Below are 25,730 nucleotides of genomic sequence, written 5' to 3'. Positions count from 1 at the left end.
CCTTAAGCTGTCCCGTCATCTCACAGGCCTGCCTTTTGTGTCTTTATGTTTGTTTTAGTTAGACCTGCTGTTGAATTTATAGGCCTGACGCAGTGAAAGCTTGAGATTTATCTAGTCTCCATCTTGTATAATTAGGCTTAGAAAAAGAAAATGGTTTTGGTTTTTGGTTCTGGGTTTTTTGATTTGTTGGTTTTGTTTGTTTGTTTGTTTTTGCTTTGTGTGTCATGTAATTTGCTGAACTCACAAGAATGATCTTGTCACCCATAGCCTGATAACAGAATATCAAAACCTGCGTTTAGAAGCATGTGTGCCACAAAGCTTCCAGTGGCGTTAAAGAACACCAGTCCTGCTGTTACACCACTCAGTCAGCAAGTGTCATGGCTTCTGCCTGTAGAGTTGCAACATTTAAGAGGCCGAGACAGGAGACTTACAAATTTGATATTTAAGATGAGCTACGTAATCAAACCCTGCCTGTGGAGATGAGAATAGTGGAGCAGGATGTGGGGGGGTTGGGGGGGAGCACAGACACATATTAAAATTACATTTCAGAAGTCCCTTTATTGTTCAGATAGCAAAGTGGCATTGCACTACAGTAATATGAGCCCAAAGCGTTACTTTACAACAGAGGGTCAGTGGTGCTACTATTCTTGAAAACAAGAGAAATCAAAAGATACTCAGGGAAAGAGACAGAGATCAAACAACTAGGGCAGGACATGGGGCTGACAAGTGACTAAATATGACATTTCCACAGTAAAAATTTGCTATATTAAAGCAAATCAGAGAGGCCCAGATGGTGCTGCCACAGGTTGAAGGCTACCTGCTGTCACTTTCCCAGGCAGACATGGAAAGGCCTCGAATGACTGGCTCTTCATTTTACACTGCTGTGAGCGTCTTTCAAACCCTCTTCATTGCCTAAATCTTGGGTACGGAGCACAAAAAATCCGAATGTGCGCCCATTCATTTGAGCCTGGTCCCTAATGGGAAAGTTCCCCGGCCTGGACCACAGAGCAGAAAGATATATAGAGGTGGCTGCTGGTTGTGAGTCCCAGCCCTCCTGTCTGTAACTTTTGCTTCATAGAAAGTTCTCCATATGGACCTCCAATGTATGGTTCATGGCCTTCTGTACATTGGTTTTTCTTATTGTTCTATAGCTGTGCAGGTATTTCTACAGTGTATGCATACACCTGTAACATTCTTAGCCCCACACCAGGGCTAATAATTAGCCTTCCTTCTCCTCTGCACAGGAAGAACAAAATCACTCTCTTTGTTACTGTTTTATTAGAATCCTCAGAATTTACCAACTTTAAATTTTGATCCACTATAAAATTTGTTTGTTTGTTTGTTTCTTTTTTGTTTGTTTTCCATACTTGGTTTGGTTTGGTTGATTTTTTTTTTCTTTTTCTTTTTTTAAAGACAGGGATTGCAGGTACAGCCCTGGCTGTCTTGGAATCTGCCACATAGACCAAATCAAATTCACATTTTTGTCCATCCTTACATTTCTGCCTCCCGCCCTGTCAAGATTATGGGTGTGCCATGCCTGGCTGGGCCCTCTATCCTTATAAGTATGCCATTTGCCCTCCATTCCCCATACTGGTTTTCTATCCTGGTCCATCCCTCTGCTGATAAGGATTTTTTTCTATTTAACATAAGATGGAGTCATTTGGAAAGAAGGGGACCTCGATTGAGAAAATACCTCTGTCAGATTAATCTCCAAGCATAGTGCATTTTCTTGACTAATGATTAATGTGGGAGGACAGAGCCCACTGTGGGCAGTAGCATTCTGGGCAGTGGTCTTGTGCTGACTGAGAGCTAGCCTTGGGAAGCAATCTCGTCAGCAGTGTCTCTGCTTCAGTTCCTGCGCTGGTTTCCCTTGGATGGGGGCCGTGGAAGTGTAAGCCACACAAACCCTTTTTTCCCCAAGTTTTTCTTGGTTATGGTGTTTGTCACACCAATAGGAAGAAAGTTGGAACAATTTCCTTCCTCACCCTCTTTGTTTTAGCTCTTGGCTTGCCTCCAGCAGGATCGTGTTAGGACCTGATACAGTTCTGGGTGCTGAGGACCAGTGTGGACAGCAGTCATAAAGTATCCAGAACTTTCCAAAATAATTAGGGGGCCAAAGTAACTTTCAGACCTATTTAAATGTGGTTTTGTTTGGAGAGAGAGAGAGAGAGAGAGAGAGAGAGAGAGAGAGAGAGAGAGAGAGAGAGAGTCTGTCTGTCTGTCTGTCTGTTTGTCTCGGGGGGAGGGAAGGAGAGATATTAGAGGAACTTGATAGTTTTCAGGTCTCAATTAATTAAAATTTTCATTACTCAAATCAAGGTCTATAAATATTCAGCTATCCACTATTCAAATGTACTTGACTCCTCATGCAGCTTTCCTAAAAGAAATTTCATTCTGCAAGTGTAGTTTTTCGATTACTAATAATGAGTCAAGTTTTGCTTCTGACATCACGAAAGCCAAAATAAAATAGTTAATTGTCTTTATATACTAAATTTCTATTTTAAAGAACAATTATTAGGTCCTTTGGATGACAAAAACTCAATTTGTCCACCAATATTAAGGTTTTGGTGACCCATGTTGTTCATATGGTACTGGGGCTGGGGATGTAACCCGGTTGGTGCTCTCCCACGGTACACAGTCCTTGGCTTCCATCCCCAGCACTGAGTGAGCATCATGTAGTAACCCATGTCCTTAAGCCTGGCACCCAGGAGGTAGAGGCAGAAGGATGCAGCCATCCTCTGCTGCATTGTGCATTCAAACACAGCCTGGGATGCATTAGATCTGGTCTGTAATTTAACAAAAAAGACGTGAGAACTCTAAATTGGGGGGAGTGGAGATGGGGTGGGGGACTCTTAATTCATAATATAAATGCTGGAACACGATAGAATTGGTAGGGTTTTTTGTTTGGTTGGTTGGTTGGTTGGTTGGTTTGGTTTGGTTTGGTTGGTTGGTTGGTTGTTTTGCCAGATTCTGGTAATTAAAACTTAGAACTTAAATATATTTTTGTCATTAGAATAAAAGTTTGCAAGAAAGAGTTTTAATGAAAAATCCCTCTGTCATGATTAGGTTGTTTATAAGATAGGAACAGGTTGACTCCCTGGCACCAAATGAAACAAACGATACTTTAAATTTGTGTTAAAAGGACTTGTAGGTAAGAGTGTTGTTGAGATTTTTCATATTTTCCTATTTTATTTCAATATAAATAGATATGTCATTCAGGAATAAATTAAGATAAGATTGAGTGGAAAATTGTTTTGGAAAGAAACTTTTCTTTTAGATAGTGGAAATAGGTATCACAAGTCTCAGACGATGGAGTCATTTTTCTATAGAGCATAGTTTTTACTGTTATAATTTTTAAGAATAGAGAAAAATGCCAAATAATTTTATAAATCTCAGGTACCTGAATGAAGGATTTATATTTATGCGAAATTTAAATAAATTTTTATTTTATTAAGTTGAATTGTTGGGTTAAAATTAAGCAGTTTGGTGGCACTTGATAGCCAGATTTTAAATCTAGTATGCTAGTTAAATTTTCCAGCTATAAAATAACCCTGCCTAGGAGTTTTAAACTAAAGAATCTGATTCTAAGTAATTCCAGTCCTTAAAATGCAATAGTTGCAAATTTATTACTCTCAATAAATATGATCTGCGTTTACATGTGTGTTTTATGAAATTAATCCCATATTGGGCTCTTAACGCATTAAATTAGTCAATTATAGTCTGTTGGTCATTTCTTTATGAAGATATTTTTCCACCATAAAAATGAAATTTTGGTTTATATAGATTTCCTATTTCAGAATGACCTCGTCGCCTATTTCTAAACTGCATTTTTAACTGTATTAATATATAAAAAGTAAACCTTACTTTGGAGTTAAAAACTCATGCCTACAAAGTGAGTCCAGGACAGCCAAGGGTACACAGAGAAACCCTGTTTCAAAAACCGAAAAAACCTCATATACCAGCCAAAGAATTTTAAGTAATGCTGGTTACCGTGCCTCTTGTCTAAAAATCATCAGACATGTCCCAGTCTTCACCATCAGCAATAACAGCTTTTGAAGAATTTGTTCCTTTCTATACAAATACTTGACAAGGTTTTTAATCTTTTTATAAATAACGTGTATTTCTTTTTCCTTGGTTTTTAGGTCCCTGATTGCTAACCTTGCTGCTGCCAATTGTTATAAAAAAGAAAAGCACCTTGATGTGGAGAGGAACTGGGTATTGGTAGAAAAAGCCAGAGTTTACTACATAGCTGTAAGTGTTCACTCACCTTGGGAGCCGTGTTAGCTCAGCGGACTAGAGCTGCTGGCTGATACATTCTTATTAGGAAAACTTCCTTTACCTGACCCTGCAGATAATGTACCTATCCTGAGCATATGCTTGGTTCACTATTGTAATTACACAATAGAAATATAATCTTAATGAGAGTGTCCTTCGTATTACCAGCTTCACGTCTACTGCTTTAGCAATATTATAAATAACTTCTCAGTCACACAGAATTCTGCACTGTTAAATCCATTTCATGAGCTCTTTTGAAATAGTTTTACAAAACACATTTTTGGCAACTTATTATAAATGATATGAGCATTGTGTGAAACAGTAGTAATGTAAGTAGGCACTGCTAACAGTTTGAGTTTATTTGCCTTAAAAGAATCATAATTGCTATTTATTCCATAATAATTAGCGTGACACCTTTTAATTTAATATTTCAGAAATATTGATTGTGACAAATCTCTTAAGTCTGAAAGTAGGGCAGCATATAATTTGAGTTAAATTTTCTGGCATAAGAATAATTGGTTAAGAATTAATTTCTAAGGTAGAAGTACACTAAAAACTGCCTTGAATTAGTCACCCCCATGATTACCTTGTTGTTGTCTGAGTTAAACATGGCTGCTCACACAGGCGTATACACCTGTCACTTTGTGGCAGGATTTCATGCCGTTGAGTTTGGACAAACGGCTGCTGCCGCTGTGTCTGAGCTGTGTGAAGGAGCTGGGAGGGCAGGTTTGAGATCGGTTATCCCGTACATCAGCGTTTATTGAACACATGGTCGTTAATGTCTCCTGCAGCATGTTTATGTGCACTGCTCTAGGCTTTACAATATGCTATGGATTTCTCTGTATGGCAGTTTCTGCCCCTTTGTAGAACTGTCATATAAATGCTTACATGGGATTACATAATGGACACTATACTACTGCTTCTAGAATTCAAGATTTTCTACCTTTATTATTTTATTTTAGTCCATTTATAAAAAATATATTTTATTAATTTATTCATATTACATCTCCATGGTTATCCCATCCCTTGTATCCTCCCGTTCCTCCCTCCCTCCCATTTTTCCCTTATTCCCCTCCCCTGTGACTGTGACTGAGGGGGGCCTCCTCCCCCTGTAGATGCGTGGTCAAATGTGGGGCACCAGAGTTAGTGTGAAAGTCAGACCCCACTCTCCACTCAACTGTGGAGATGTCCTGTCCATTGGCTAGATCTGGGTAGGGGTTCAAAGCCAGAACCTGGAAACAGCCTAAGTGTCCCTCAATAGAAGAATGGATAAAGAAACTCTGGTACATTTACACTATGAAATACTACTCAGCTATTAAAAACAAGGAATTTCCGAAATTTGTGGATAAATGGATTGAACTAAAAGTGATCACAATGAGTGAGTTAACCCAGAAGCAGAAAGAGTCAAATGGTATATACTCAATTATATTTAGTCCATTTCTTAAAGTAACTTAATTTTTCCTTAAGGCCGAGACAGTGGGTTTTTGTGGTGTGGTTATCATTATTTGAGACAGGATCTCACTATGTAGCCTAGGCTGCCTGCAAACTCTATGATCTTCTTACCTTGGACTCCCAAATGGTTGAACTATACATATGCATCACGTCAGTTCAAGACCAGAGTGGACAGCATAGTGACCCCTTGTGAGTAAGTAGGTTGGGTTTTGTTTGTTTCTATTTTAAAGAAATTATTTGCTATTGAAAAGATATGTATGGTAGCTGGAGACACAGCAGTTGGTAGAATGCTTGTCTGTCAGCACCAATACAGGTGTGCTCACTTGCAGGGGGAGTCTAGAGTACCAGAGCTCCAGGGTCACCCTTGACTATGTAGTAAGTTTGAGCCTATCCTGGAATACAGGAGACAGGGTTTGTAATTTGGAAACCAGCCTGGACTCGAACTCACAGTGACCCGCCTGTAGCGGCCTCCCAAGTGCTGGGATTAAAGGCGTGCACTACCACGCCTGGCTCTGTAATTTGGTCTTCCAACGTTGGATCAAAACTTGGAATGTATATGTAATCAGATTTACAAGTGCTCTTTTTAAGGACTTAACGTTTTTGCAGTATGTTCTGGAAGATTCATTTAAATCGATGCATGATTGTAAATGGATCCATCATCTTATTGTGTTCGAGTTTAAAATATGTTACCTGGTTTTCTTTCTGTTAGGAAAAATCTGGGAACAGTAGCTGTGAAAGCAAATTGATATGTTATAATTAAGAGAAACTGAAAATGTAATGAGATAAAAATAACATAAATATTACTTAATATATGTTGAGATTTGCTTTTCTTCTCTTCAAAATCTAGCAAGGACTTATAAATTTGCAGACTTTACTTGAAGTCATTACTTTAACTTTATTAGACCACAGAAAATTTTTTAAATAGCATCTTTTCAAGACTATACTCATAATAATATACTTTGGAAGAAAAGGTGAACTAATGGATCTTTTTTTTTAATTTAAGATACCCTGTGAATGATAATTGATTAAATAGTGGGTCATACTTCTCTATAAAACACTTACATAGAATTCAAAGTGCCTTTTGAAATTTAGTAATTAATCTTTGTAATATTCCTCTGAGATTATTAAAAAGGTGGAACAGTTGAACTACACTTGACCTTTTATCCGAAAGAGCAATTTTTGATCTTTTATGTGTTAAAATTTCCGTTCTCTTTGGCAAATCGGTGTTTATTGTATAGATTTATTCCTGATTTTTTTTTAAACTCTGGTATTTTGAGTGGCAAATTCTAGACTGCTTCCTTGCCTTTTCAGGGCTTAACTGGCTGCATTAAGCCTTTATCTGAAAATGGCCTTGTGGGTAACCTTAAGGTGTACTACATTTAAAAACTAAAAATTAGAATAGTAAATCAGGCATAAAGATGTATGCCTATAATCCTCAGCCTCTAGAGGCTGAGATGTACTGGTCAACTCTTTGTCAGCTTGACACAGGTAGTGTAATGTAGTAATGTAGTAAGAGGGAGTTTTCTTCATCATATTGGCCTGAGGGCAAATGTATAAAACTGTTTTGATTAATGATTGATTTAATGAGGGTCCAGACTGCTGTTGGCAGTGCCAGCCTTGATCAGGGGGTGGTCCTGAGTTGTATTAAAAGCAAGCTGAGTGAGCAACAGATAAGAAAGCCAGGAAGCAACATTCCCCATTGGTCTTTGCTTCAGTTCCTACCTCTAGGTTTCTGCTTGGGTATCTGCCCTGACTTCCCTCGATGATGGATGGTGATGGAAAAAGTATAAGCCAAATAATCTCTTTCCTCCTCCTCCTCCTGTTGCTTTTGTTCATGTTCTTTATCACAGTGATAGAAACCGAACTAAGACAGAAGATGACATGAACTCAGGGTGTCAAGAGGCCACACATCATTTCCATATCCTAAAATAAAAAGTGAATGTATAAATAGAACAGTGAAATTAAGTAGATGGGGTTGTTTGTTTCATATAGAGCTTTTCTTGTTAGTGTATGCCCAACAGTAGAAATGAATCTCAGCCATGCAGGAGTTTAGAATATTATGTGCCAAATCGGACCCAAACAATGAAATATAAAATGAAGGGAACAGTAGATAATTTGGGGGAGGGGTAAGTTAATTATTTCTTTTCTTCATCAGTTCTCAAAAAAAGGTTGTAGTCCCGTTGTGTGTTAACATGACACAGCAGTGGTAATCTTCTAAGAGGGAATTTCTCCATCAGATTGGCCTGATGGCAAATCTGTAAAAATTGATTAATATTTATTTAATGAGGGTCCAGGCTCACCTCAAACTTGTAGCAATTCTTCTGTTTCAGCCACCCCAGTGTTCAGATTATAAGCATATACCATCATACTCAGCTATCATTTCTTTTTTTACTTTATTTATTTTATTTTTTATTAATTTATTCAGATTACATCTCAATTGTTATTCCCTCACTTTTATCTTCCCATTCCTCCCTCCCTCCCTCTTTCACCCTTTTCCCCTCCCCTAGGTCTGTGACAGAAGGAGACCTCCTTCCCAACCATATGATCACAGCCTATCAAGTCTCATCCTGGTAGCCTGCTTATTCTCTCTCTGAATGCCACCAGGCCTCCCCTCCAAGGGGAAGTGGTCAAATATGGGACACCAGAGTTCATTTCAGAGTCAGTCCCCACTCTCATGCAACTGTGGAGAATGTCCTGTCCATTGGCTAGATCTGAATAGGAGTTCAATGTTTACTGCATGTATTGTCCTTGTTTGGTGCAATAGATTGAGCAGACACCCTGGGTTCAGATCCGCCCATCATGATGTTTTTTGTGTGAGTTTCTAGAGCCCTCTGGATCCTTCTATTTCCCCATTCTCCCATATTTCCTTCACCTAGAGTCCCAATAGGAAGTCTCCACATCTATCCTGATCTCCTGGTAAGTGAAGTCTTTCATGGGACATGCCTTTTGTGCTAGTGTCCAATCATAAGTGAGTATATACCATGTGAGTCTTTCTAGGCCTGGGTTAACTCATTCTGGATGATCATTTCTAGTTCCATCCATTTGCCCATAAATTTCAAGATTTCCTTGTTTTTACTAGCTGAGTAGTATTCCATGGTGTAAATGTACCACAGTTTCTTTATCCATTCTTCGACTGAGGGACATTTAGGTTGTTTCCAGGTTCTGGCTGTTACAAATAAGGCTGCTATGAACATGGTTGAGCATATGTCCTTGTTTGGTGGTGGAACATCTTTTGGGTATATTCCAAGAAGTAGAGTAGCTGGGTCTTGAGTTAGCCCTATTTCCAGTTTTCTGAGAAAGCGCTAAATTGGTTTCCAAAGTGGTTGTACAAGTTTGCACTCCAACCAGTAGTGAACTAGTGTTCCCCTTTTTCCAGGTCCTCACCAGCATGTACTATCACTTGAGTTTTTTATCTTAGCCATTCAAATGGGTGTAAGATGGAATCTCAGAGTCGTTTTGATTTGCATTTATTTGATGATTAAGGGCTTTGAGCATTTCTTTGTAAGTGTTTCTGAGCCACTCCACATTCCTGTTTAATTCTGATCCCCATTTCTTAATTGGGTTATTTGGTTTGGTGGTGTTTAATTTCTTGAGCTCTTTATATACTTTGGATATTAGTCCTTTGTCAGATGTAGGGTTAGTGAAGATCTTTTCCCAGTTTGTAGGCTGTCTCTTTGTTCTGTTGACAGTGTCTTCTGCCTTATAGAAGCTTCTCAGCCTCATGAGGTCCCATTTATTAATTGTTGACCTTAAGGCCTGGGCTGTTGGAGTTCTGTTCAGGAAGCTGTCTCCTATGCCAATGTGTTCTGGGCTCTCCCCTACTTTTTCTTCTAACAGATTTAGTACCTCTGGTTTTATGTTGAGGTCTTTAATCCACTTGGACTTGAGTTCTGTGTATGGTGATAAATATGGGTCTACTTGCATTTTTCTACATGTAGACATCCAGTTAGACCAGCACCATTTGTTGAAGATGCTATTGTTTTTCCATTGAATAGATTTGGCTTCTTTATCAAAAATCAAGTGTCCAAATGTGTGTGGATTTATTTCTCGGTCTTCAGTTTGATTCCATTGGTCAACCAGCCCTTTGCTATACCAGTACCATGCTGTTTTAATTACTGTTGCTCTATAGTACCTAAGCTATCATTTCTTAATTTTCACAGTTTATTTAGAATATTTTCAGCAAGTTAAATCCCCTACCCCAAGGATGACCTTGAACTTTGTATCCTTCCACCTCTACTCCTACCTGCTTATACCACCATGATCAGTTTATGACACACAGGGAAACAAACCAAGGCTTTATGTGTACAATGCAAAGCTCTCTACCATTTGAGCTATAGCCACAGCCTCTCAGGAAGCTAAATTCTGTCCATATCATTTTTTTTTTTAGAGAAATACCTAGTGATCTCTTTAATAGTTACAGATTTTCAAGTTATATAAAATTTTCATGCCTATGATGTTTTTTATAACTCATTTTTTTGACAACTATCAAAAGTAAAACTATCTACCACAAAGGAAAGGAAATCTTTGCAAATATCAATGTCAGTGTTCAGTTAGTACAGTAATCTTTTTACCTCATTAAAAGAAGTAAGGTAGTCTTGATTGTAAAAGCATAGACTCTAAAGATAAGTTGGAAGCTTTGAGGTTGTTGGCTTATGACATTATAATGAAGATTGAGAATTTCATCTTAAATTGGAACTCATGCTTTGTACTATTCTCATTCCTAAGAAAATAAGCATATGTGTACACATAGATCCCCAAATTAATTAGTAAATCTTCAGCTTAACTATTTCTCCTTCTGTTTACTTTCAGTATTACAGAGCAGCAAGCAGTAGCTTGAGACAATCAACTGTTTACCGAATCTCTATAATAAATATGATCAATAGAGAAAATGCATAAACATTATGACATTAGTGTATATTTTATGGGATATTTGTCTGTCTTCGAAAAGGTATATAAATTGAACAGAAAGTTATCCCTGAATATTGGCAGTCTGTATTCCACCATATTTACTGAGAGCATAGCATAAAATTTTTATAGCTCAATATGATTTAATCAATAACTTCTGTTGTCTCTGTCCTCCAGACAAATGGAATTCAATCAATTTTAACAGCTTTATGGCAGTATCTATGTGCCATTGTATTTGCCCATTTAATACACACATTTCAATGGATGTTAGTGTATTTATAGAATTCCGCAATCATCACCATAATCTAATTTTAGACCACTTATATCATCAATAAAAGGCCTACAGTGTCCATTAGCAATGCGCCTGGATTTCATCTGCTCTCTTGCTTCTCTCACTATAGTTTCAGGAGTGTTCAAGTGTCAGACTAGTGAATGTTTGTCCTTGTTGGTTGACAGATATAATGGGAGTGATCTGTCTGTTTTGGTCCTTTGTTCATGCCTATTTCTGTACTGCAGGTCTTCTAGAGAAGATCCCTTACACTTTGATTCTAATTTATCTCTTCAGTATGTAATGCATGTTTTAGAGTTGGTTCATTCTTTAAATGCCAGATTTTTTTTTCTAATTTGTGTAAAAATATGGTAGAGTTATGAATGATGCTTTGGGTTTTTTTGTTTTTTGTTTTTTGTTTTTTTGTTTGTTTGTTTGTTTGTTAATTGGTAAAGTAGAATGGGACAAGGTGAACAAGCCCTCTTCCTTCCAGTCCTCACTCTGGAGGTCACATTTTTACATGTATTTGTGTGTCCCTTTGGTCACTCTCAGAACAGCTTGGGTTTCTTGTATGTGTGCATTGGTATCTTTTGAATCCAAGCTCTTAAATTGACCACAATGTTTCCTTGTTTGGTCTCCTTACTTTCGGGTCCTTGACGCTCTAGCCTTTTAGAACTCACTCACAATCTCCTTTTTACCAATATCGTTACACTGTCACTAAAGGTATTAGCAAATTCTGAGTGGCTGCATGTTTCTGAAAAGCAGAATGCTACTTCTCCTCCTCTTGTGTTGGGCACAGCTTTTCGTACAGGTGCTTCTGGGGCTGTGGTATGCCTTTGGTTGCTTTTCTCTGCAGCTCCCCTTTTCCTGTGGCACCGTTATCCCCAGCATTACACTCTACTGACCCTATCCTCTGCACTCCGTGAGTGACTCCATCCTTTTAGAGCATTTACTTCTGTTTCAGTTGATTCTGTGAAGAATTTGGCCCACTTTTAAATAGTATGTCAGAAACAGCAATTAAATATCAAAGAGAATAACCCACCAATGTTGTTAGTTCATCTTTTTCAGAGTGACATACATGTAATAAAGTTAATAAACAACGCATAGCTCCCATTTAAGCCCTCCAATATGTTTTTTTACATTTGTATGGCTGCTAGGTTTAATGTGCCTCTAATTTGAAATTTGTAATAAACAATATAGACTTTGAAATATTTTTCCTGTAAACATCAACTAGCATTCCTCAGATACTGTGATGTGGTTGTGTAATAGTTACCAGTGTTTTCTGAATTTATACTTCTTTTTGTAAAACTGATAGGTTAGCGTGTGTGTGTGTGTGTGTGTGTGTGTGTGTGTGTGTGTATACACAATTCCCTTTGTTAAGCCAACCAATAATTTGTTTTTGTAAATTATGGGATCAGACTCAATGGTGAAACAGTATGGCTTATTGTCAGCAATAAGCAGATTCTTTAAAAATCAAATGTCTTTAATTCATTTGCTTTTTTTAAAAGCATGGACATATTTTGACTGTCTGAATATAATCAGTGACTTTTTAATGCTTAATGCTTCGCTACAGAGTTTCCCTAATTTCATTTTATTTTAGTCTGTCAAGGGTAGTGGTTATGGTGTTTTTGGAGCACACTCTAGTATTTTGTCTTCCTCAAATGAGCTGAATTGAGACTGTGCTTTGTAGGAAGTTTGTTACACAGTGTAGACACTGGTGAGAATGAGTATGTCCACTGGCTTATTAGTTTCACAGATGCTTCCATAATACTTAGTGTACTCCTGGGTATATTAAATTATCATATCCTGACAGCAGTCCTGAAACATGCCAGTCTTATAAAGCCATATTTCTGAGAGCTAAAGCCAAGCCTCAGTGAACCATAGCTGACATGCCATGTTAATTTCCATAACTATCATTATTGGGGGTTGCAGTATTTCTAAGACATGAAAAATCTTAATAAATCTGCTCAGTAAAAGAAAAAAAGCACATTATGTTACCTTATCCTAGGGTTTCTAATCATGAGGCCTGATTTTCTTCAGTCCCCAAATGAATCATTTCACAAATAATGATAAGCATCTTTATTCTTATCATGGGTTATTAAATATTTACTTAAGTGTACAACATACCAAAACACAATATTTTGAGTGTTCTGCGCTCTCAGTGTGTACTATTCATGCTGTGAATGAAAACCTCTTACCATCTCATATAGCGTATTTACATATACAAATGATTTTGCCTTAAGTAGAAAAGACACAGCTGACAGATACATAGGTTAATTTGCTTTCTTAAATTGCAGCAAACTGTTCTGTGATCCTTTGTCTGTTTGGGGCTATTTTGTAGAGAAAGAAATCATCAAGCGACATTTTAAGGATATTGGCCTTTTGTATCTGATTCTTAATAAACTTACACACCTCAAAATAAAATATTTCTTTGAAAAATCTTACCTTCAAATCATTAATAATGGAAGGAATGGGCTTTTAATCCTGTAGCCCCTCCCCCAGCACAGCTTTTAGATTGTAGATAAACTTCCCCGCTCAGTAATTAACTGAGCTCAGTCATCGTACCCTGTATCATGTGATTTTTTTTTTCAGTGGAATACATTATTAGGGCACTTACACAGCCAGTCTAGCTGCCGCAGCCCAGGCGGCAACAGCAGTGCCATTTTTCACAAAGAAAATGTTGAACAGGAGCCAAATGTTTGGTGGCAGTCTGTTGCTAGGAAATCAAGGTCCTGAGGCGATTAATGACAAAGCAAGCAATAACAAGAAGGCAGAATTACAGATTTAAAAGAGAAAAAAGTGGTTGGTGTTATAATTACCCAAAGAAATCCGCACTCATTAAATTGGCTGTTTTTATGATTGACTTTAATTGGAGGTTAGCTCAGATATTTAGCTCTTTTCCCACCCCTTTAAACACACACAGGCACATAATCTGTAGAACTGCAGACTTGTTTTTCTAAGCATTGAGAGGAGCTTGCCCTGTAATTTGATCCCCACTGACAGATGCATTTTCTATGCTGCCATTTTGAATTAACCTATTGTAGAACAATTTTCTTCAGCCCTGTTGAATAAAACATCCAGTCTGATTACCTCCGATGGATTTGATAGAGTAAAAGAATGTACTTCGCATTGAAGTGGATTGTTTGCATGGACTCTACTGATTTTGAACTCTGCCAATAAGCGCAATCATTTGTAATAAATTTTCAAAGAAATTTCTGGTGAAAAGGTAATGAGAGTCACCCTTTTATAATTTAATGTTTTGGATCCCGCAGCAAAATAGTGTTATTCTTGTAAGGCAGTGTTTTATTTCTAGTATGCTTCATGTGAGTTCAGGGGAAAAAAATCTTTTAAGTTTAATATTTTAGGAATGTAATATTATATTTGTATACTCTAAAATAACCATCCTTACTCTCCCACAAACAATATTTTAATTTTTAGATTCAATAAAATTCAAAGCACTTTATTTCAAGAAATGGTCTTGATACATGTTATGATTAACCATAGCGATTTATAAGTTGGCATATTTCTGTCTTTGTAGTATCGTGCTGGAAAGCCTCTATTTGCATTTTCTAGAATTCGATAAAGCACGCGTCCCTATCAGTTTTTCAGGTGTGACCCCAGAGGAAGAGTCTGAACTTATTTACTTACGAGAAGCCTGAAGAATAAAGTTTCCCTGCTCTCCAGGCTTCTAATCCAACACTGGAACAGAAGAGCCAAGCACATTCTGTCTGACAATGCACACGCTGCTAATCAGACGCCAGTGCCAAGCTGTCTGCTTTGTTAAATACTCAGCTCTGAGAGGCAGGAAGACAGCTGCTATAAGGATGATGAAATTTGGTAGTTCAATCTATTTTTGCTACCCTTGGGCTACCAAGATATTGTTAATTTAGACCACCCCAATTGGTACACTTTAGGGAGTTTTTTAAAGAGTTTGTAATTAAAATGATAAAACATCATTATTACATTGAATACCTTCTGTAAGTTTTACATTTGGCAGATACCTACTGAGATAACCCCAGCATGTAATTTACAGTGATGTAATGGGTGTAATTGCATTGTGGAAAGGAAAGAGGATAGAGGGAGAGGAAGCTATAGGAGGTGAGTGCTTCCATTAGAAGACTTTTGAGATTTGCTTCTATTTCATCTAACTGTGTTTTATCCCAAAATTGCCTACCAATAATTGAATGAAGTGGCTGTAAACCTTAAGATACTATCTGGGGTTTGTTTGGGTTTTTTGTTTTGTTTTGTTTTGTTTTTTAAATAGATACCAACCTAGATCCTACCACCAGGGGGAGAAGCTAAAGACTTAAAAGTCCCCGCTGATTATGATACTGGCAGCGAAGAGATTATACCTCTTAGATGCACATAGTTAATCACATCCCCCAAATGCTTCTGCCTTTGGGACGTGGGTTCTTCAATTTCATGCGAAGCTCATAAGCTTAACATGCTACTAAATGTAAATAAAGTGACAAGTGTGCCCTCTGATAACTTATGGTAGGGGTCAGGGAGGCAGGGCAAGCAGGCATCATGAGTGCTGTTACTTTTCCCTCACCTGTCTAGTTGAGGGACAGCCCTTCTGATCCTCAGGGCTCTAGAGCTGTGAAAATGGGCCACTGCCATCATAAGGCATCTGTTAGGAACTAATGACCACAGATTTGAATAGTTCTCTAAGGTAGTTGTCTATTTTTTTTTTGTCACCATACTATATTTCATTTTTAATATCACCTCTAGAAAACAAAAATAATTTAGGCCTAGATTTTTTTAAAAGAAACGTTTGTAGATTTTTGCCTTGTAAAAAGTACCTGCTGCAAAAAAAACTAGTTGCATGGTGCTGGGATCCAGCTCTGCTGAGCATGAACAGCACTGACGCTCTTGCCGTCTCCCATGGTGTAGAATAGCACTGAAGAACAGCAGCCAGTTACGACATTTAGGTGCTTTTCCTTCCATCTTAGACCGTAGATTTACACATTACAAACCCTAAATGCTAACTACTTTTTTTAAACAGTAATTTTCCTCAGCTTATCTATAGGGAATATTTTTTTTGTAGTTTTAAGTTTTACTCATCAAAGAGTATGTATTTTTGTATCCATTTCAGATTTTAAAATGACATTTGATGGGAAGTGTTTGCCTATGATGGGCAGTGTTGGAGTGAGGGTGCTGTTCTGCATGGGGCTACATAAGGAGACACATGCTTCTCTGGAGTTCCTAGAGCTAGAGGAACAGAAATGTGATATGTGCATCTTCAGTAACCTACTGATGGTATTGAATGTATCTGATTACACTGCAAAAGCGTGACATAGTCTCACTCAAGAGTCACAGAAAAGGAGCTGCCCTAAGTTATTGGATAAAACGGTGTTTGAATTAGAAAAAAAAAGGCTAAAAGAAAAAAGAGTAGCATACAAACACTGTATGTAGCTAGTTAGCAAGCTCGCTTCTCATTGAGTTGGGAGTTAGTAATTCTTAACCTGCTCTGGACATGTCCTGGGTGAAGTAAACTGATGATGGATGGTGAGTGCTAAGTTTCTTGCTATCAAAAAAGGACCGTGTATTACAGATAAGTATGTGAAAGGGATAGCTAGGATGAACTGTAGGATATGGACCCATGTTACCTTTAATGTGTAAAGATGGGTATACATGGGGAAACTTACAGCTGTGCCTTTACATGGGTAGTGTGCATGCACATGTCTCCTAGCTGTAGCCCTTTGGCAGGCCCTAGACACAACGATTCTCCAGTGACAACAGACAACCCAATACTCAGGTCTAGTGCTCTAAACCTCGTTATTCAATAAAAGGGTCTGGAGCTACCTGAAAGAATACTTGGCTTTGAGTTCTGCTTAGGAAACTACAACAGAAGCATAAGGGTCTTGTAGTTCCGGAACAAATGGGATAATTAGTAAAAGTAAAAGAAGACAGAGCCTGCCAGCAGTGAAGTGAAAGTCATTAGTGACAAATTTTGAAGTGAGGAGGCAGAAACCTGACTCCCGATGCTCTTCTTCCAACCTCATGTGTGAGGAAAATCTCAGACAGATCCAAACAAAGGGACATTCTAGAAATGTACATTCCTGGCTTTAGATAATAGCAATTCAGTAATGTTGGTACCTTAGTTTTATTAAATATGCAGAGGACATGTAAGGTGATACTCACCAGGGCATGATAGCACACAGCTCAGAGGCTGTCACAGAAGAAGTGAGAGTCTGGGCCATCCTCAACCACACAGCAGCACCACTCAAATAAAGTATTATCAAGCCGGGCGTGGTGGCGCATGCCTTTAATCCCAGCGCTTGGGAGGCAGAAGCAGGTGGATCTCTGTAACTCCGAGACCAGCCTGGTCTACAAAGTGAGTCCAGGACAGCCAAGGCTACACAGAGAGACACTGTCTCAGGCGGGGGGGGGCGGGGGGGGCCGGGGGGAAAATTTTATATATATATATATCCAAAGAGGTGTTTGTATTTTATTCTTTCAAAAAGCCTGGGATCCCATTAGTTTAAGGACATATTCTAATAAATTCTGGGCACCACGTTTTTTGAGTTTCATATGTAACACAAGTTCCAGATTCATAAGCTTTCATAAGGATAGACTTGTGGTTAAATTTTCAGAGAAAACATTTTCCCCTCTCCCCAACATGGAGGTTAAAACTGGCTAATCCTTTTTGTTCAGTCTTTCTGTGGGATGGGCTTAATTATGCTTTATTCTCACGTTAAGCATGTAACCTCTTCGTGTCCCATGTTTATGTGGAACATAAAATGGAGTTTATCTCCTTGGCCTTGGGCTCAGTGGATGTTGAGCCTTAATTTATCAAGTGTCCCAGCTTCACATTGTGGCTGATTGCAGGCTTCCAAGATGAAGTCACTGAATTTCAAATTGGAAGAGATGGGTGAGGGCAGTCAGCTCTCCTAAGCTGTCTCTAGCTCTCCCCTGACAGTTTGTGCGTGGCTGTGAACCCTGCAGTTCAGTTGGCAGAGTTCCGCATCCCCCAGAAAGAAAGATGTCTCAGCGTTGTTTCCTTACTGCATGCATTTCTATTTTTACTTTGTTTACCTTCTAAATATAATCTGTAACCCAGCAATATATTTTGAGGAAAGAGTCTTTTTGTTTTCCTTTTGCTATACCTCTCCATTTCTTGTTTTGAGTGACAAGGCTGTGTCAGTGCACCTAGTCAGCTGTATTGCCAGAAATAGAAGTCTTCCTGGTTCACAAATGTATTGTTTTGCTTTTGAGAAGCAGAAAATACATGAAATGTTAATGTTAACCGGAATCTTTATCACACACCTTTGTTTTATAATAGGTATCTCTGTGTTTTCATGTGATTTATCTCATTCTATTATGTCTCATGGTGCTATTTCTTCTATTTAATGAATGTTTACTTGTGTCATTAAGTATCCTTGTACAGTATCTCTGCACGATTAACTCACGAGTGTAAATGTAAAAATCTTTAGACATGGGTAATAGCAACAGAGAAGAAAAAAATCCTATCCCTATGACATTTGAAAGTAATTCTACCTGACTTATTATTCATTGTAGCATTAGCAGCAACTGTAAAATATTGGGAATTTAAAAGACCATTCATAGAAGAATATATGGGAGAGTTTTTTATCCAATGCAGTACTGTACTTAGGAAATCTTTTTATTACAAGTAGTTATTTCAGAAAATATTTTTAGGCAGAAAGAAGAATACAGGTGCCTCCTCTTGTGTAGGACAAGAGCAGGCAGGATGTGAAGCGTTACGGGGAAGGTAAAGCACAAGGCCAGAGGAATTAAAATAAGTAGAAAGTAGGGTGGGAGGCCAGAGGGCTGTCAATATTTAGAGTGTAGTGTGTGATACTGTTTTAATTTCTAACACTCCATTCTTCAAAAGATTTTTAAAAAATAATACTGGTAGGATGAGAGACGTGAAGTTGTAAGCAACCTAAAATAAATGTCCACTGTGTGCGCAGAATAGATCTGAATTGTTTGTATAAACGTTTGGGTTTGTTGGTTTGTTTTTTGAGTTACTGTAGCCCGGGCCCAGCTTGAACTTCAGCTGGCATCAAATTCAATCTTTCTGCTTCTATTCCATGGTATTAGGAGTACAGGTATAGACTACTAGGCCTAACAGAAATAAGAGATTTATGACATCCTTTTAAACATTCTTGCATGGATAAAAAAGAAAGATATCTTGTTTACCGTACATATCTGAAGCTGGCTGGCAAACATGGAGGCTTTACTAGGCTTGAGGGATGGGCCCACATGATGTTGCAGTCATCATAATAAAATTCAGGAGAAATCATCAGTAGCTATAGCCTCTAAGAGAACACATTCCTGGAGAACAGGACATGTGCATGGTCTTACAATCAACACACCACAACAGGTTGGTGCCGTAATGATGTGACTTTGCGCAAACTATCCCATTTTTTTTCTAATTCTGAGCATCTCTGTGCATGTACAAGATGGTTAAAATTCTCTTCAGACAAATAAAACATTTTCTGCCACTTTACTGAGGTTGTCTCTTCACCATCTTTCATGTGTGTAATTGGAGTAGTGCGGGAGGAAAGTAAAACTTATTCATTTGGGTCTTTTAATCAAGTTGGGATAATTAATGGATTTTCAGCCAAAAAGAGTTTCATGAGAAGGGAGTTAACAAAATTAAGAACTGCCTAATAGCAGTGTGTAGAGAGTGAGAGACTTTGGAGCACTCAGCCCTAAATGGCATGGCTTTACCACACCCCTCCCTTCAAGGCTCGGGAGTCTGTGCAGAAGAAGTGGGAAAGTTCTAAAACCCAGAGGTGCTCAAACAGCATTTTTCCAGATACAGCAGGACTGATGCAGAGAGACTGTGACCCCTTGCACAGGATGCCAGCATGGAGAAGGGGACGTGGACAGTAGCTATGGGAGAGGGAAAATCCATTTTCGTCAATGGAGTGATGCTGGATGTATGACACTACTCCAGGCAAGCCCCCATTCGTACAAGTAGTTTGCCAACACAAACCGGGCTTCATATTTCTCTGTGTATGTGCATAGGTTTGGTTGGGTTTTTAGGAAAGAAGTGAGGGTGAGTGAATAGCATTGGCAACGCTGTTAAATGCTTGTAAACTTTTCCCCTTTGGCGAACTCTATATCATGGCAGCTAATGTTACTGAAACTTAGGCTATTGATTTGTCATTTGCCCAGAGTTGTTGAGGTAGAAGTGGACCCTTTACATTTTAATCCATCAGTTGTAGGTTTAGGTCTACAGAAATATTTTAAAATCATGATCTATCTTCCTAAATTACATAAAAGTGTTATCATTCAATTTGTTTTCATAATTACAGCATCTGTAATGAATTGGATCATTGATGATACAGTACTAGCTCCAGAAAGTGGCAAAGTTATTTTAAAGCATAGGTAGGGGTTTGGAGTATAGATCACTTGCCGACATAGGTTAGACCACAGGTTCCACACCCAGCATAAAAAAAAAAAATACAACCACACAAATATATAGTACTTTGAAATCACTTAAAATAAAATCAAAAAAATTAAAGAGACCCCTAGCTTCATCACCTTTCCCTGGAAGAACATAGGGGCTGAACCTAAGCTCTTATGAGTCTAGGCCAGCCCTAATTCCCAGCCTTCGTCTACCTCTTGTTACCTCATAGGACATAAGAAGAGAAGGTAGCTCAGGAAGTGCATAGGCTGCAGGCTGAGAGTCTGAGCATCTGACGGCTCTGGAACTTCTGTTCTTCTTCCTTCTCTTTTGTGCTTGCATGTGTGAGCTCTCCTTCCACCGTATGCAGTGCATTATTTCAGACGGTGGCTCATCAACAGCTCTGAGTGTCTCTCAGTTAGAAATTCCTTCGGCTGTGTGCAAGCAAACACTGCCCATTAATTAGCAACCCAACACAGAATCATCTGTCGATGACAAAATTACCAAAATGGATCATCCATAAGTGTTTATACTGCAAACAGTGCATCAGAATGTCATAATCTCATTTCATTAAGAAATTTACATACACACCAGATTTTTAGAGTGCTCGTTCATGATGAACATCTACTTCCACACTGTTTGTGTTTGGAAACATTCAATAGCCAGTCTCGAATTTAAAAATTTAATTGAATGCTTAAAGAATTACAAGTGTTCCTTTGCCTAGCACTAATGCTAACCAAAGTGCTTTTCTAAACTGCTAAGAATGGACTGAAGATTCTGCTGAGGGCTTTAGATACTTATCGGCCTAATTGAGCCATCATTTGTTGACACAAGGAAAATCATGTGACCTACTTTAATGCATTTCTTCGTAACAGCAGGAGGCTAGAATGTGGCTCATCCAAGAGTAAAGCCAGCACCAACAGTGTCATAGGGCGTGGGAAAACAACGTTGGTTGTACAGTAGTTAAGTGTAAGGATAGGAATGTGAGGACAGTCATGAGCTACACATTGTAGACATTTTTTCTTCCATTGTGTAATTCTGACGTTTAAATCACTTAAGTAGTTCTCCTAATAAGTATTTACTGATGCTTACAGTTCCTGGGCATTTTAAGGGAATTGTTGACTTGTCAAATTGATTGATGCAGGAGTAGCAGATGATGGTAAAATTAAAATTGGTATCGATCACTAAAGTAATCAAGTACTCTTAAAGGTTTTTGAGTAGACAGGGAGTATGATGAAAACTGTGCTGGATACATTAATCTGGCCTGAGTGTCTTAAACTAAAGATAAGACAGATTATTAATTATTAGGGATTAATTATTACTTCAGTCTTTAACTAAGATAAACGCGAGAGTAGAAGACGAATATTTTTGTGTGGCTGGGTAAAACAAATTGGAAGTTACCTCACTGATTGACTTGGAGATCATAGCTCCTGTAGTAAGTCCAGAGGCAGAAATGACCATCCGGGGATAGAGTGGGCTTGACTGCAGGAAGATGAATGCTAACAGCATCTATGTGACACTTTAAATGGTGAAAGAAAAAACTGGAAACTGACGAGATTGAGAGGCGTAGTTCTGAGGAATGGTTTATCACTGACTAAAGTGACTAACGGACTTCGATTACAATAACAATAAAAATTAAAAATATTAAAGCAAAGGTTTTTCTAGATCATCAAATCAGAATTTGTTTTTAGCAAATTTGTCTTAAAGGAAAGTTCTTCGTAGCAAAATTCAATGACTATACAGTTTTCACAAAGGGTATGTAACAGAGAAAGAACATGAATAAAGATACTTGTGTAATTACAAATTAATACACTTTTTTCTACTTTTAAAAAGCAAATTTATATAACTATGTATATCATTGTCTTGTCAGCTCTATAACTTTAGAACTAAATCTATATAGCAACATCACAAAACTATTTGAATAAGAAAATAGTACTTGGGCTAGGGTGTAGTTCAGTGATAAAGCACATTTTAACATGTGGAAGGTCCTACATTCAATCTCCAGCACCAAAAAGAAAATAAAGGAAGGTGGGCGAAGGAGGAGAGGAGAGAGAGCAAATGGTACCACCTGAGAGCCTAAGTGCGTTAAGAAGAAATGAAAGAACTAGAATAATAATCAAGTTTATGTAATAACCACATAAATATATACATGTCTTCTGATGTAGTGATAAACATAAATGTGTTGCTGATTTTATAATACACATATACTTCTGTGTGTATATCACGCAAAGGGGCAGGGATTGGCTGTGTGAGAATATTTCTGTATCAGTGGAATTAAGTTTGTGTTACTCTGAAGTAGATGTAAGTTGTATATCGTAAAGCTTAAGGACACAAAGAGTCCCATCTTTTTCAATTGTTTTGCCATAGTCAGTAGGTTAAAGAAGAGAAATAGACTTTGTCCTGAACTTCATACCTGAAAGTCAAGTGAATCACAACTTAAATCTAAAACTATTAAAAATATAAAATGGTCAGGAAGAAAACAGGGAGGAAATCCTCTGAAACTGGAGCCTATCAAATCTCTATCTAAATTTTCATTAGCTAAGTAAGCAATGGAACTGAGGGCGTGCTAGTCAGCAAAAGATCTGTGGAGTATCGCTTGGTACATGATACAGTTTTGTATGTGTGTATGGGCTTAGTTATTTGGCTTTTCAAGACAGGGTCTCTCTGTGTAGCCTTAGCTGTGCTGGACTCTCTTTGTAGACCAGACTGGCCTGAAACTCACAGAGATCCATCTGCCTCTGCCACCCAGAGTGCTAGGATTAAAGGTGTGTGCCACTATGCCCAGTTGCATGTAGTATTTCTTAAGAAACCCACTAAAAATAATTTAAAATAAGAATTTGGAAAATAAAAAAACATCAGACATAATGGAAAACAAAATGAAAATCTAAAGCCTGGTGAATCAAATAGGCACAGTACAGATAAGATTAGTGAATTAAAGAAATGAAAAGGTTTAAAGAAAGACAACTGTATTATAGACAAAAGGCAATCTTTACCTAGTAAACTATTCTAGAAAAAAATGTTGGGCCAATAAATTTAAATTTTAATACAATTTGAATTTTGTTCTGATTTTTTCATGTATTCTTTTTTCATTTATACATTTTTTTAATTGTCCCATTTGTCCCAGCCAGATTTATAGGTATCATTCATAAGGCTATGACAGGCACATAGTATGTACCTCTTTTCTTGTCTGTGAAATCAATATTGATAAGTAGATTCTATGCGAATGGAAGCCTTGGGATAGGGGGCCCATTCTGTTTCCCTCTTCTATCTCCAACTCGTCTCTGTGAAGCCAGCATAGCTTCTGACCCGCGTTCTCTGCGTAACCTGCGTCCTTTTCTTTCAGGAAGACCATATTTTAAAAGTATGTTCTGTAATCATATTTGTTCTTCTTTTGTCAACAGTTGCTCTGTTACATTCATCTTTTTCCTCACTACTAACTGGTCTTCTTATTTTTACATTTTAACCTTCTTCAGCTGTCTTTCCTGAAGCAGCTAGATCTGTCATTTGTTTGTCATTTGTCATTTGTTTGAAGTGCTGGGAATTGTGCCCGTATTGCTGCTTACCTAGGCTCTCCCCAGTCCTGCAGGAAGAATTTAGCAAAACCCACTGTTATATTTAAACAGCCTCCAGGATGCTGTGGAGTACACTCAGACCTCTCGTCATGGAACACAAAATTCTTAATGCCTTCTGTGGCTTTCTCCTGCCAGTCTGGTATCTTCTGTTCCTCCTCTCCATCTTCCTAAATACCCTTGAGCAGGTTTTCTAAAAGCTGTTTCATTCTTAACTATCAGCTTTCAACTCATTTATGCTCTTGATCTTTTTCTGGACAGATATCTAAAACTTCCTGTCCTGTTTCTCTGTCAGCTTTTGTCTGTTCTCCTCCAAGGCCAACCCGTGCAGTGTTTACTGCCCCCCGTCTCAGTGCATGTCCTCTGATAGGATGCTTAACTAAGGGGAGGGCGCTAAGGCTTTGCCTGTCTCAAGCACATTACTGCTGGCAGCTAACATAGTATCTAGTGTCCAGTGTCTGCTCATTGTTCATATTTTGAATCTGATATTTCCAGCCTATAGTGATGAGTACAATGCAAGTAATACATGTATTAAAACTATTTTATCCCCCTTTTTTTTTTCTTCCTGATTTTCATAGTTAGCCCTTTTCTTCTGCTTTCCTTTTTTTTTTTTTTTGGAGGGGGGTTGTTTGTTTGTTTGTTTGCTTGCTTTTGTTTTGTTTTTCAAGACAGAGTTTCTCTATTTAGCTTTGGCTGTCCTGGACTTGCTTTTGTAGACCAGGCTGGCCTTGAACTCACAGTGATCCGCCTGCCTCTGCTTCCCAAGTGATGGGATTAAAGGCGTGCGCCACCACACCTGCCTGCTTTCCTTTATTTATGTATTTATTTTTTGTATATTATTTTATTACATTTGTTTTCAATTTAATATGATCACATTCAAAATGCATAGCCAGTATTATTCTCCAACTAAATGTTTCTTTTACATACCATCTTAGAATAGTATCATGATCACTATTTTTTAAACTTTTAATATATTCTGGATAATTTTTGCATTTTTTAATCTTAGATTGCACTGCCTAATAAGCTGTTGATTGGATTTGCTTCCTTTTATTCACATTTTGAACCAAGTTTTAATTCTAGTGTGTACGATCAACATCTTTCCAAATGGTCACCCGTTATAAAATGTTATGTATGAAATAATGGCAACTTTGTAAGTACTAAGAAAACTGAAAAGGTTATACTTTAGCTTTCACCAAGAAGACTTAAAGAAAGTTTATCAAAAGGGAATTTTAAAAAGAACAGATTTACAGCTGCTGTCTGATATATGCCCAGATTCCCCATGTTCGGCTAAAACAGACTTGCCCTGGGCTTTCTAGAGCATAATGCCCTCAGCAAGTAGCTTTCAGCAGTGTTTGCAGAAAGCAATATTTTCCTGCAGTAAAGGGGTCACTGTACTGGTTCCCTTTTTCCTTCTCCCGTCTTATCTTTTGAGTTCAGGAAGTACTTTAAATTTACAGGCGGCTTTGAAGGCATGAAGCAAGTTTAGCCCTAGAAATATTTCCTGTTATAGCATTAATCTAATTCCGTGAAAGTAGAACTGATTTTTCATCTGTAAAGTAGATAAAGTGCCTGGAGCAGCCAACCGTTATTCCGGGTTATCATGATAAAGAAGCTTAGTTTTGACACGAAAGAGTTTATCAGCCCTACCAGTAGGAGATTTCATCTTTTTGTTGAAAGATATATTAATGGATTATAATCTGTCTTGACTATCAAAAAAAGTTCACCTTCATATTGAAAATGCCTGCTTAAATCGGCAGCTCTGTGTTCATGTTTATAGAGTTTGTTATACACACTGAGCCACGCAATACTGAGGTATCACAGAAATTAAATCTGTAACATTATACCATTTCGTGTTTTAATGTTCAAATAGTTGTCCCAATCT

At 38.0% G+C, this 25,730-nt stretch overlaps 1 protein-coding gene across 3 annotated transcripts in view; it reads left to right on the top strand.

The window, feature by feature from the left end:
* Positions 1-25,730, top strand: part of ADK (adenosine kinase) — a 390,229-nt gene that overhangs the window by 182,049 nt on the left and 182,450 nt on the right. For all 3 annotated transcript variants that reach the window (XM_084795010.1, XM_084795009.1, XM_084795011.1), the window contains exon 6: positions 4,143-4,251. In XM_084795010.1, coding sequence (XP_084651136.1) covers positions 4,143-4,251 — 109 coding nt within the window. The remainder of the gene's footprint in view (positions 1-4,142; positions 4,252-25,730) is intronic.

This window comes from Acomys minous (assembly GCF_964271855.1).
Source record: "Acomys minous genome assembly, chromosome: 9".
Taxonomy (NCBI): Eukaryota; Metazoa; Chordata; class Mammalia; order Rodentia; family Muridae; genus Acomys; species Acomys minous.
Note: the sequence above shows the minus strand (reverse complement) of the source record. Positions and strands in the feature narration are given on the sequence as shown.